This window comes from Pelobates fuscus, chromosome 4 (genome assembly GCF_036172605.1).
Source record: "Pelobates fuscus isolate aPelFus1 chromosome 4, aPelFus1.pri, whole genome shotgun sequence".
Classification (NCBI taxonomy): Eukaryota; Metazoa; Chordata; class Amphibia; order Anura; family Pelobatidae; genus Pelobates; species Pelobates fuscus.
This window is the reverse complement of record NC_086320.1, coordinates 74,898,671-74,912,183: the sequence shown is the minus strand read 5'-3', so window position 1 is coordinate 74,912,183 and position 13,513 is coordinate 74,898,671. Positions and strand designations below refer to the sequence as shown.

The 13,513-nt window shown below is 38.4% G+C and overlaps 1 protein-coding gene across 1 annotated transcript in view; it reads left to right on the top strand.

Annotated features, from left to right (window-relative positions):
- Positions 1-13,513, top strand: part of LOC134607811 (polyamine-modulated factor 1-binding protein 1-like) — a 340,326-nt gene that overhangs the window by 37,365 nt on the left and 289,448 nt on the right. Inside the window, 2 exon segments of the mRNA XM_063450371.1 lie at positions 1,350-1,517; positions 3,934-4,113. Of these exon segments, the coding sequence (XP_063306441.1) occupies positions 1,350-1,517; positions 3,934-4,113 (348 nt within the window).

The following is a 13,513-nucleotide window of genomic DNA, read 5'->3' as shown; positions in this document are numbered from 1 at the left end:
GATAGAAATTGTTTATTTTGGGTAGCCACATTTTCTTGGCCCTATATGACCTTTTGTAGGCTCTCTTTTGTTTTCAAGATAGCAGTTATTTAATATTTATTTTGCATATTGATCTGCGATGTTTTCAGACATTGTTCCTCTCACTCACTATACAGACAAATCTTCCACTATAAAAAGACTATCAGAGATCTGTGATGACTACATAGGGAACTGTAGTTGATGTCTGAATCATGGCACTTAAATAGGGGCCTTAAGAGCAGAGTGTAACCCTTTCAATTCACTGCGCATGGGATGGATAAACATAATGCTTTGTTTAATCAGGTGCCAAATATGATACCATTTCCCACAATGTTATGCAAATTCAGAGATTAATGTTGTGCATCATCGAGACATCCAATACTTTTCTGAATGTTTGAATTTCCATCAAATTGTGGGAAGATGTATTGTATTCTGTCTCCAATAGCTTGTTTGGTACTTAGCTTTTTGCTCACTGGCCTAGAATTCTGAACTTGTTTTATCACATATTTATCCAATTAATTGAAGTGGTTACCATTTTTCCCTTAAAGTGGGTACTTTTCAGTACTTCATAAGGATATGATCTTTATAAAATTCTGATTAAGAATGTGTTGGAATATCACTGAAATTCAAACGCATTCCAAGGTTATCATGAGATAAAGTAGAAACTACTTTGTCTTGTGATAAAGTTTGAGGTTGGCAAAAATGTACAAAACGAGGAGCTCCTCTGTCATCTATTGTCCAATCCCAGCAGCAGTCTCATGGGATCCTCCATAGACCACAGTGTTGTGTTTTTTGCGCATGCCCAAGAGTACAGCACTGATGTGGCTCCTGGCAGCTGAACCACCAGGAGTCGAAGAAACCTGAAGCTTTAACATGGCAGCAGCCTCGAGGCATGGCTGGAGGTAAGTAAAACTCTCCTCCCCTGAAGCCACAAGACCCACACCAGATAAGTTTTTTGTTTTTCCTCTACGACATATGTATAGACTCCCGAAATTGAGAGATGTGTTTTTTTAAATAAGTACAATTTCCTCATATATACATATATATTTAGCTTTATTATTTTTTCAGTTCTTAATATTGTTGTTGCTATTATTATTAGTGCCATGACATCTGTTTTAAATGCATGCCCCCCCACTTAAAAGAGCCATAGAAGAGAATTTCTGACAACAAAGAAGACAACCATAGTTTGCTAATAAGAGTGGTTCTTGACACTGCAATAGATTTTACATTTCCAAGGTCTTTCATCTAGTTCTTAGTACTGAGCAATGAAACAGGTGGTAGCGGTCCTTAAAGTTACCCAAAATAATTATTGTATGTTTTCCTCTTTCAAGGTGAATGACTGTGGGGAAACAATAAGGCATTTACATCAGGAACTGGCCTCACTACAGACTTCAGAAGACTCGGCGAGGAAAAGCGTTATTGTTAAGGATCATATTAGCATTGAGCTCTACGGCGAATGTGAGAATCTAAAACATATTCTTGGAGAAATGCAGTTCAAGGTATGTTTAATTAAGTAAAGCTAGGAAAAAAAGAACAAATGCAAGGCCATAGATAATGGATTCAGTATAATATTGTATGGCTGAAAAGTAGTTTTGGCTTTTGTTATATTCTGGTGCATATTGACGCACCACCGATATTCTTTTCAGAAATCTAACACAGCGTGTTAAGTAAAACAATGTAACTAGTAAAAATATTTGCAGTCTTTCAACCTTGTTTCTGCTTTAATCCCTCAATACAATGCAAACGCCTACTTAATGGCTCCGGGCTAACCCATTATCCCACCTAACATTGTATTTATATTATAAAGTCAAGGTAAAAAAAAAAAAAAGAAAGAAAGAAAGAAAATAAACACTGCTTCCACAGTAATTTAAATTAGATCTATCCATCTAGATATTTAATGTTATAATATAAGAATAATTTAAAATGAGTCAGTTGAACACCAATGTGACTAAAGTAACGTAGTATTTGTGAAACAATTAAATGTGTAGAAACGGTGGCATGTGCACATGATAGGTCACCAAGTTCATAAGTTAGAAGCACATAGACGAGGCACACAGGTAAGTCCATTAGGAAATTTATTTCTACACTTTTGTTTAAGCATTTCAGGTGCTGGTTCAGTAATGCATTTTATAAAGTTCTTACCTGTGAACCTGGTCTTTTGCATCTATTTCATAGTTTTGAAACTTGTGACCTCATGGCACCTGGATTATGCATATTTACTTGTCCAATGTCCAGTGGATCAAATGCCTAAAGATATATGTGTGTGCTTGTTGTATTGTAATTTATGGACCTTATATATCTTTTTCACTTGTTAAAACACAGATTTCATGCTTTAAATGCTTAGCAGGACACTATAGTCACCAAAACAACTCTGGCTTAATGAAGCAGGTTTGGACTGCCCCTGCAGTCTCACTGCTTAATTCTCTGCCATCTGCAGTCTCACTGCTTAATTCTCTGCCATCTAGAAGTTAAATAACCTTGTTTTTACAGATGTTGTCATGACTGCCTGCATGTGACTTACGCAGCCTTTCTAAATACTTCCTGTAAAGAGTCATCTAATGTTTACACTTCCTTTATTGCAAATTCTGTTTAATTTAGAATTTCATATTTACTGTTCTGTTAATAGCTTGCTAGACCCTGCAGGATCCTCCTGTATGTAATTAATACTCAGTTTACAGAGCAGGAGATAAAAAGTAAGCTACTATATGATTGAAAGTAAAACATTTTTTTTTCATGCAGGCTGTTTGAGTCACAGCCAGGGGAGGTGTGGTTAGGGCTGCATAAACAGAAGCAAAATTGATGGAACTTCTAAATGGTTGCAAATTGAGCAGTGAGACTGCAGGGGCATGATATATACACCTAAACTGCTTCCTTCAGCTATAGTTGTTTGGGTGACTATAATGTCCCTTTAAGCACCAAATGTTGCACTCTGCTGTTTATCCCTCTTGGGTGCTTAAATACATTATTCCAGTGTAAAATGCCCTGTTTAGCTGTGTCTGTCCCTCTTGTCATTAATTGTGTGATCTTAAAAACAAACAAACAGATTATTGTGATAACATAAGCTGTTACTGGCCTTTAACCCCTTAAGGACCAAACTTCTGGAATAAAAGGGAATTATGACGTGTCACACACGTCATGTGTCCTTAAGGGGTTAAAAAGTTTAATTAAGTCGTAATACCTCAGATTTTACAAAGTAAATATCTATCAATACTCTCCCTGGGTGCGAGGTTGGTAACTTTGCTTTCCTTCTGGCTGCATAGCTTTAGTTTCTTAATACATACTTTAAACTGAATCTTTCACTTTTCAGTATTTCATAAAGATAGTTGGAGTTTCATTGAAATTCCAATGTAATTCAAAGATACCAAAAGACAAAGTAGGTCTATGGTAAAGCCCAAGTTGACAAAAAAAACGTTGTCCAATCCCAGCAGCCGTCACTTGGGATTCAGACTCTGTCCATGAAGGGTGCCACTGTCTTGTGGTATCCTTCATAGACTTTAGTGTTGTACTTTAACACAAGTGTGATGGTACAGCACTGACGAGAATGAAGGACAGCTGGAATTGCTTCCAGCATTTATATCAAGTAAAGGTTAAACAATATTGCAGAACTTTTCCATCAAAAAGGGATTTTAATAATAAGAGAAACCGGTATTTATATTAAATTAATATGATTTGTATATAAAATACATTATGTTGCTTCTTTTTGCATCACACATGGTCTTCCCTTAAACTCTACACTGATGTGTGTATTATTTATATTGTTTTGTGTAGGGCTCTTTATATTCTACAACAATTGAGATTTACTGGAAAACCTGTGGGGTTTTTAGAATCACAACACTGCTAAGTAATTATAATGCTTTAGAAACATCTGCTTGTAACATTTTTCACTCCAGTATCTCATATATCAATATGCTATAGCTTAGCAGCAATGACGTAAAGATTAATGAGCTCAACTCTGAAGCTGAAATCTTGAAATCTGAATTGCATAAGAAAACAGAAGAGATAAATACCCTGGAAGCTCAAATTCAAATGCAACAAGAACGTATGAACAGAGCCAGAGACAGACTGAAGGACACAAAGAAAACAGCTGCAATCAAGGTAATCCCAATGGGGTGATGACACAAACTTTTGATGAATAATTTGCTGTTACATATGTAGATATCAATCCCAATATTGATACAGTTTCCACACCACAGTAATACATGACAATAGCATTGTCACCTCTTTAACTGCTATAGAATGTGGATACATTCTGTAAAAGGCATAACTACTCTGTTTGACATACAGAAACATATGATAGGTTTATTAAAGGACCACTCTAGGCACCCAGACCACTTCAGCTTAATGAAGTGGTCTGGGTGCCAGGTCCTTCTAGGATTAACCCATTTTTTCATAAACATAGCAGTTTCAGAGAAACTGCCATGTTTGTGAATGGGTTAAGCCTTCCCCTATTTCCTCTAGTGGCTGTCTCATTGACAGCCGCAAGAGGCGCTTGCGTGATTCTCACTGTGAAAATCACAGTGAGAGCACGCAAGCGTTCATAGGAAAGCATTATGAATGCTTTCCTATGTGACCGGCTGAATGCGCGCGCAGCTCTTGCCGCGCGTGAGCATTCAGCCGACGGGGAGGAGAAGAGGAGGATCGGAGGAGGAGAGCTCTCCGCCCACCGCTGGAAAAAGGTAAGTTTTAAACACTTTCCCCTTTCCAGAGCCCGGCGGGAGGGGGTCCCTGAGGGTGGGGGCACCCTCAGGGCACTCTAGTGCCAGGAAAACGAGTATGTTTTCCTGGCACTAGAGTGGTCCTTTAATGCCTTACCCACAGGCTTACATTCTAAGCAGGATAGAAGATGGTAAGCACAACGTACAGTCCATGCTCACTGGTTTAATTATAAACATACAGTTGACTGACATACCCATCAGAGAAACTCTGCCTCTTATGTCCCTTGCTAGCCATCCAGAATATTGAGTAGTCTGCATTTGGTAAGTACGTACTTAAAAAGAAAACAACAACAACAAAATTGTAGTTTATAGAAATACTGTGTGTGACATGCTTTTTTTTATTACATTACTAAAATCAATAGTGTTAACATTAGGTGCTATGATAAATATGAAATATATATTTTTTAAAACGTGTAGCAGTTGTTATTCAGTAAAGTTTACTATTTTATAAAAAGGCCATTTATATTTTACTATATATTGAAAAAAGCCATTTTTATGACAGTCATACTCCCCAAGATACACCCATTTCAAGAGTGCCTGAGTGTGCTTGTGCGTGTGTGACTTATTATATCAGGCACATTACATTTCAAATATGCTTTAGTACACTTATTTATGGTCTCAGGCGTTCTTGCAAACACTCTCACAAATACTTTTAGACAGCTACACTCTTACACTCTTATGTTTAGAGACATTGAATGCTTCTACTTTCTTCATTTTCCCTTTCTTGCATTGACATAGTCTTATGCTTAATAGTTTGGCTGCAGGAGACTGAAAACTGAGCACTCTCCACCTCACTTCTCCATGTATTTTCTCCTTTGCTCTCTGCGTGGTTCTTTAAGAGGCTCTGGACAGTAGGCGTATGGAGAGGCACTATAAACTTAATTAAAAGACGTTTGGTTTTCAGGCTCCAGGGTCCCTCAGCACTGGTTCAGGGTCCGCACTCGCATTAGTACTCCCCCCACAGGAAAGCATTTATAATTCTTACCTATGGGGTTTTAAATGAGGCTGGATGTCCTCCAAAAGTCGCCTAATAACCCGGAAGTCCCTCTAGTAATTGTCTGGTAGAGAGCCACTAGAGGTGGAGATAACCCTCAAAGGTAATCATTGCAGTTTATTAAAAATTATAATTTTTTTTTTACTTTACAGGGATAAGGAACCTGGGACACTGCACCCAGACCACTTCAATAAGCTGAAGTGGTCTTGGTGCCTATCGTGTAGCTTTAAGGTGGAGTAATAGTAGATCAGTACAGGGTTTGCTTAATCCTCTTTTCACTTCTAAAATGTTTATGGATAGAAGGAGTATTTCATTTTGTAAAATCATTAGTCAATTTTAACTAAAATTTTAATTCTTGAAATTAGATTTTAGCATAGTACAATTTTCAATAATACTGTGTCTCTGAGTGTTTTGTTGATATGATACAAAGCCTCAGTTGCATGTGATCTGTACATGAACCCCTTGCAGAGAACCGTTTACCCATTGTTGCCGGTGTGGTGTGTGTGTGGGGGGGGAGATGTGATGAGTTTCTCCAATTTATAACAAATTAGATCTGCTCTTTGCTATGTCTTTTGAGAAGATAGTTACCATAATTGCACTTAAATTGGTTTCAGAAAACAGATGTTACCTTATAAAATCATTTTCATTTGTCGGTCTGTAATTTAAGGAGAAAAAAACAATCCTTGATGTTCTTACATTTTTTTTTCTATGATTTTCTGCTTCTGTTCTCATGCACAAAAAAAAATTCCATTCAGCAGTTTTCCCAGCTTGGACGTTGGTCTGAATTTTGTTGTTCGGATTTCAGTTCACTATCAGCGAATAATCCCATTCTCAACTGTGATAGCATGTATACATGAAGATTTTATTATTGTTTTAGTGTGCCTAAAATTCTGACACCAAGCTAGTATGAATAGGAAATGTTAATTAATGGGGGGAAAGATTAGTTAAATATGTCAAGGGGAAAATATTCAGTATATTTAATGGTATTATTAATGTGCTTAATTAATCACAGGTTTTCTTTTTGTGGAGTAGACTTAAAGGGATACAATAGTCAACTGAACCATTACAGCTTAATGTAGTGATTCAGGGATATTTAGCCTATCAGTGTAAAAGCTGCACTTTCTGCTGTCCAAGGATTGCAGGACCAATGTCTAGCATTTCCATAATCTGAATGTATGCACTGAAAGCTCCCCATAGAGATGCATTGACTCAATTCATCTCTGTAAGAAGATGCTGCTTTGCACAGCACAACAATTTGCTGTGCATGTCCATTCGCCTCCCAATGAGGAAGAATTGGATTGGCTGAGATCATCAAGACTGATGATCTCAGCCAGTGAGGCTGGGTGGCCACGACAAAACCGGCATAGCGAGTAAAGAAAGTTCGGTAAATTGTATTTTGTTTTTGTTTATTTCATTCTGTAGGGAAGAAACAAAAATCCAGTTAGGAAGGGGAACACTCAGTGGCAGAACTACTACTGTCGAAGGGTTGCAGCTGCGACCGGGCCTGCCACTCCAGGCAGGGCCAGATTAAGAGCCCAGTGGGCCTGGAGCTGACAATTATGATGGGCCTAATTACAGAATCTTATCGACCAAAAACACTAAAACAATCATACCTCCCAAGCGTCGTGTATCTGATGGAGATGGTGTTGGAGGGAAAGGATGCAGCTATACGAAAACACATACTCTATGCTAATCTCTCTCTAATTTATGCTTTCATCTTTCAAGTAAATCCATACCCCTAATAGCAGTGTCCAGTGAAGAATGAAGTCAATGGGCAGGGTAAAAGGTGGGCCACTGATGCGAATCACGTTACCAGACCTGCCAAAAGGGGTTAACATGCCCAAAAAGGGGGCATGTTTGTCCATAGAATTGGAAGGCCAGCCTTGCATGAATGCATGTCAGGCTGCATGCCAATCATGCAGGCTGTCCAACTAAGGGCTATGCAGGCAGCACCCTGAGCTTGACATAAATGCATCAAATGATGCGCCTGCTCCACACTTTCTAAGGACTGTCCCCTAGCACTCACATGTCCACTTATCGTCTTACTAGCAGGCAGAAGGACAGAGTAAAGGTGTAGGTATTGAGTGTTGAATAAAGGGGACATGCCACAGTGTTAGAGAAACCAAAGTCTGCATTACCTAAACTAATTTTATTGTCAGCCAATCCACACAAGTTGTGTTGCCATACATCCCTCTTAAGCTTCCAAACTTAAAAGGGACACTATAGTCACCAGAACAACTACAGCTTATTGTAATTGTTCTGGTAAGTAGAATCATTCCGTTCAGGCCATTATACACTGTCTTTTCAGAGAAAATAACTCCACTACCCACTCCTTAGATGGATGCTAGAGGTGCTTCCTGGGGCAGTACTGCCTAGTGTGCAGCACTGCAACTCCATGTCTCCACTCTCTGCATGTAGACACTGAACTTTCCTCATAGAGATGCATTGATTCAATGTATCTTTATGAGGAGATGCTGATTGGCAAGGGCTATGTTTGACTTGTGCTGGCTCTGCCCCTGATCTACCTAGTTGACAGTCTCAGCCAATCTTATAGGGAAGCATTGTAATTTGCTCAGACCACCACTTCTGATGATGTCAGTTAAGAGGCAGAGCCAGCATCTGCAGACTTGAATACAAGTAAGATTTTACTATATTTAGGGAGGCAAGAGGGGATCAGGGGGGCCTAGATGGTGGGTTTTACATAATAGGGTCAGAAATACATGACTGTGTTCCTGACCCTATAGTGCTCCTTTAAGCAAGAGTATGTGAAGAGTAGTTAGGGTTTCCACCTTTCTTGGAAAAAAGTACCAGCCTTAATCATTTGTATAATTAATTAGTTATGCATGACATCACATGATGTAAATCACAAGGAGGGACCTAAGAGAAAATTCTGTAAAATCACCAACAAACTACTCACAGTTTGATTCTGCTGTATAGATGAATTGCTCCCAGTGTCTCCCTGTCTCCCAGTGTCTCAGTATCGCAAGTCACCCAGTGTCTCAGTGTCCCTATGTATCAGTGTCAGTGTCCCCATGTCGCCCAGTCCCATAGTCTCCCAGTGTCCTCATTTTCCCCAGTGTTCCCATGCCTCAGTGTGTCCCCATGTCACTAGGATACTAGGGGACACAGTGAGACATGGGGGCACTGAGACACTTGGGAACACTTGTGAATACAGACATGGGGACACTGGGAGACATGGGGACACTGGGAGAAATGGGGACACCGAGACACTAGGGACACAGAGACATGGAGACACAGACACTGGGAGACATGGGGACACTGAAACATTTGGGGACACTAAGACACTATGGACATTGAGAGACATAAGAACACAGACATTGGGAGACTAGGGGACACTGGGATACTAGGGGACACTAGGAGACTAGGGGACACTAGGAGACTAGGGGACACTAGGAGACTAGGGGACACTAGGAGACTAGGAGACTAGGGGACACTAGGAGACTAGGGGACACTAGGAGACTAGGGGACACTAGGAGACTAGGGGACACTGGGAGACTAGGGGACACTGAGACACTAGGGACACTGAGACACTAGGGACACTTGTGGACATAGACATGGGGACATAGACATTTGGGGACACTGGGAGACATGGGGACACTGAGGACACTGGCTGGGAGACTAGGGGTAACTGGGATCCATGTGGACACTGAGCCACTAGGGACACTGGGAGCCATGGGGACACTGTGTCCCTAGTGTCTCCATGTCTCAGTGTCTCCCAATGTCCCTATGTCTCTCAGCGTCCCCATGTCTGAGACTTGTGCATTTGGTTTCAGCTTAATTTCAGTTTGTCCGTATTTGGGCAAAACAGACAAGTTTACTATCTCTGAAGCACCATGTATAACTGAGAAAACAGATAGCACAATAGATGAGTTTGTTTGTTTGTTTGTTTGTTTTTGGACTTGTAGTTTTGCCTGTGGTGCTGAAAACAGATCATGGCTAGGGGACAGCCACTAAATGTTGACTTTATTTGCTACCAAGTGACCAAGAAGTGAGTAGTGACCAATAGAGCTAAAAAGGGATGAAGAGTAAAAAAATAAATAAATCTATATTTATATATAATGTATTTAAAAAAAAATATAGAATATATAAATACAGATTTTTTTTTACTGCATATCCTGATAATTAAATAGAGACCAATGAGCGTTTGTGTATGCGTTGACACAATTGCACTAAACATGATTTGTTTTCTTATTTATATTTTTGCTGTGAACTTTGAATGGACATATAGATGTGATGGCATGCATTCATTTATTTATTTACATACATATAAATGCATTTTGAACTGTAGTGCAAAATGATTTAAAATTAATTCGTACATTGTCACCAATTTGTAAAAATATAACCAGATCACTTTTCCACTCTAATACTGCTTTTGTTCATGTATTTTTGCCATTTTATGAATTAGCCCGTAAAAATAATCGCAATTGCATTTCTTTCTTTGTTTTTTCTTTATGAAAATACTTTTTGTTCACTCCATGTTCACAGTTATTTATTTATTTTTCTTTACACACAAGGCTAAGACTATCCACTCGTAAGTGTGTTATAAGCATAGCTAAGCCTTTTATTGGAACCGTGTCTGTTGGTTTATGAAAGACAATTCAATATTCTATATTCTCTTCATTGAGTATTCATCTGAGCAGATTGCATATTTATGCAATGTTAAACACCTTGTCAGTGATATAATTCTCATGCAAATTACCTCATTATAAAATCAACTGGTGTGCAGTGAGTTCCCATAAGCCATCTGTAGTTGCATTTATCAAAATATTCATGAGATTTAATTGAAAGTGATAAAGGTCATTTTTTACATAAGTAACTCCAACATGTTGCAGCCAGTAATAAATATAATTACAATTACACATTCATTAAAACATGTAAAATAATTATTTTTCTTAATTGTCATCATTTAAAATGAATAGCTTGTGGGTGTACGATAAATGAATGGCAATAAATTAATTATTGATATTTGACATAGAATAAATAATACTAATAAATGCCACTACTTTAGCTGTCCAGTATTATTTTTGGTTATAATCATTTCTGCTGATATATGTCTGGATGCATAGTCCCTGGGAGAGGTGACCGGTCACTGCACTCAACTTTCCTCTTGCAACCCTGTGACCCCCCCTTTTGACTGGTGGGGGTTATCCCGGTCCCCACTGGAGAAACTTGCTTCTCTGCAACAACAGAATCCTCCAAAGAACACATGGCACAGCCAAGATGGCTGCCGCATTGCAGCATTTACAGCACCAGGAGAGCACTGCGATCTTTGCTTTGAGGGAACATATTGAAGCCGTTTTGACAAAATCTGTCACGAGTTCTGGGAGCGCATAAAGGGCAGACCTCACCCACTACTCAGCCTTCAACTTGAGCTGCGGTATCGGATTACTGATCCCATTCCAGGAGGAAACATCCCTGGACAAACAGAGAGGGCTCCCCTTTCGGCCTGGGCTTCAGGAGGTGTAAAACTATGGCGCAGCGGCCTACCTACAGCTCGCACACATGGGGTATGTCTTTCCCGACAACATCCCTGTAAAATCGTGGGTATGCCTGAAGTGGCCCGAGTGTGGGGTGGGATGAATCTCTGATGGGATGATCCTGCTCATCCACAGACAATCCAGTTTGCAATGCAGGGAACTCTGTTTCTCCATTTAAGTACCCAGTGGCAGCATAATGTCAATCTCAGTTATTAGTAGCATGTTATCACATACTCTTTCCCTTTTCTTGCATATTTTTACGTAGCCTATACCATGCTGTACAGTCTTGCACAATTGTGCTTTTGCATTTGAATGTCTAGACAATTTTTCTTGCTAGTTAGCATATATCACACTAATTCCCTAGACATGATCAACTAGCATGTTCAGAATTTTAAAAACAAAAATATGCAGTGATTCAGGCATGTATTATAACCTTGTTACCTCTTTCTAATGCTACCATTTACAATGTCTCTGATCTCCTGTACCAATTAACATGTGCTACAAAAATATATAATTATAAAAAAAAACATAAAACAAAGTAAGGACAACTTTGTCTTGACGATCTTTGACCAAAGGAAGAGCTTAAGTCAGCTTCATTTCCTGTGTCAAGGAGAAAGTAAAGTACTTTCTTTGACACAGGAAATGGAGCTGACTTAAGCTCCTCCTTTGGTCAACAAAAGTCAAACATGGGAAATAAAGAAAAGAAGAGCAGATTCTGAGGGAGGAAATGAAGAGGAAACAATAGGAGAAAGGCAAGCTCTGTGTGTAATTTATAATTGTTCCCAAGTACTTTTTGTTTAATGTTATCCTTAGTTCAACCCCATTTATTGTATAAGTGGCTTGTGGGTTCATTACTCCAAAATGCATAACTTTGCATTTATCTGTATTGAATCTCATTTGCCTCTTACCTGCCTGGTCCCACAATTTGTCCAAATTCCTCTGTAGCTTTATCTTATCTGCAAAAACCAAAACATGATTTTCCATTTTCTTCTAACCTCTTCATAGAATGCAATTAAATCAGGTAGGTCCTGCTGATGTCACTCCACCAATATGTTTCGCCTTTATCAAAGTGCAAGTACATCACATTCTGTATACATATTTTAGTTATGGAGATATAAATTCTTCATTATTAAAAATGTAAGTTCCAAAGTGATGTAGATTAATGCTATTTTGCAAAACAACTTTTTCAGGGTAGAGATTAGATTAAGTTAGAGATTTGGAATTTTATTTGTTTTTGCTTTGATTAGATGCGGTTTATTATGCGCTTCATACATTTAAACTAACACTTTGTAAGTGGACAAGAAATCAACCTGCAGGAGCAACATGCAACCCATAACGAACTATTTCCTTGTGTGTGCATTTCAAATTGTGGCTTCCCAGTATGTCCCAGTGGAATCAGTATATGAACATAATTTTATTGGGGGGAGAATTCAACATACAATAAGGTCATTTAACTCAAGGCACATTTAAGAAGAAGGAAAATAGCTGGTTTATGTATAATTATTTATAAGTCTGCAAAATACTTTCAAAACTTAATTTTGGAAGGAATTGCTGTAATTACTGGTCTAGTGGTTCAAGCAAATTATTATGTATAATGGAAAAAAGTGTCTAAAGAAATCTACAGGCTGTAATTAAATGATAGAATTTCATCAATGCCTGTACTTTTCTTGTTGAGTAAGCAGGGCGTGTTGAGCAAATATATTTTTTTATTTTCTTTTTTTTTTCTTTTTTTTTATATATCTTATGTATTTATTTATCATACACAGCCATTTAACCCTCTGGTTTATTCAAGCCTTGGCAATGTGTTCATTTTTTCCCTCCATCATTTAAAGGGTTACCCTCAAGTGGCTGCAAACCTCTTCAGCGATGAAGTGGTTAACCAGGTACATGATACTGTTACCATTCTATGCTTTCAAAAGAAAATATACCTAATAGTTTCAGTAAAGATCACACGTCCTTCCAACATCTGTTTTGAGTTTACTATAAAAACTGTGTCTCTGATCTCATGTGTTGAACTCCTGTATCTTTGCCACTGTCTATTTCCTGTGAAAAAATGCACCGAACAATAATAGCTTTTGTTCTTAACCTTCCAACCACTAGAGCAGCTGAACAAATAACTTCCATGCTTTCATTTTAAATAATTTATTCCACGTATATGTTTGTGCAAAGTCATTTCATTTATTGAATGTTTCATCATTTAAAAATCAAATTGTGGGCTTCAAACTACTGAAAACTGCCATCTAATGGTTTCCTGATGCTTAACTCTTTTAGGGAAATTTTCTTGGAAA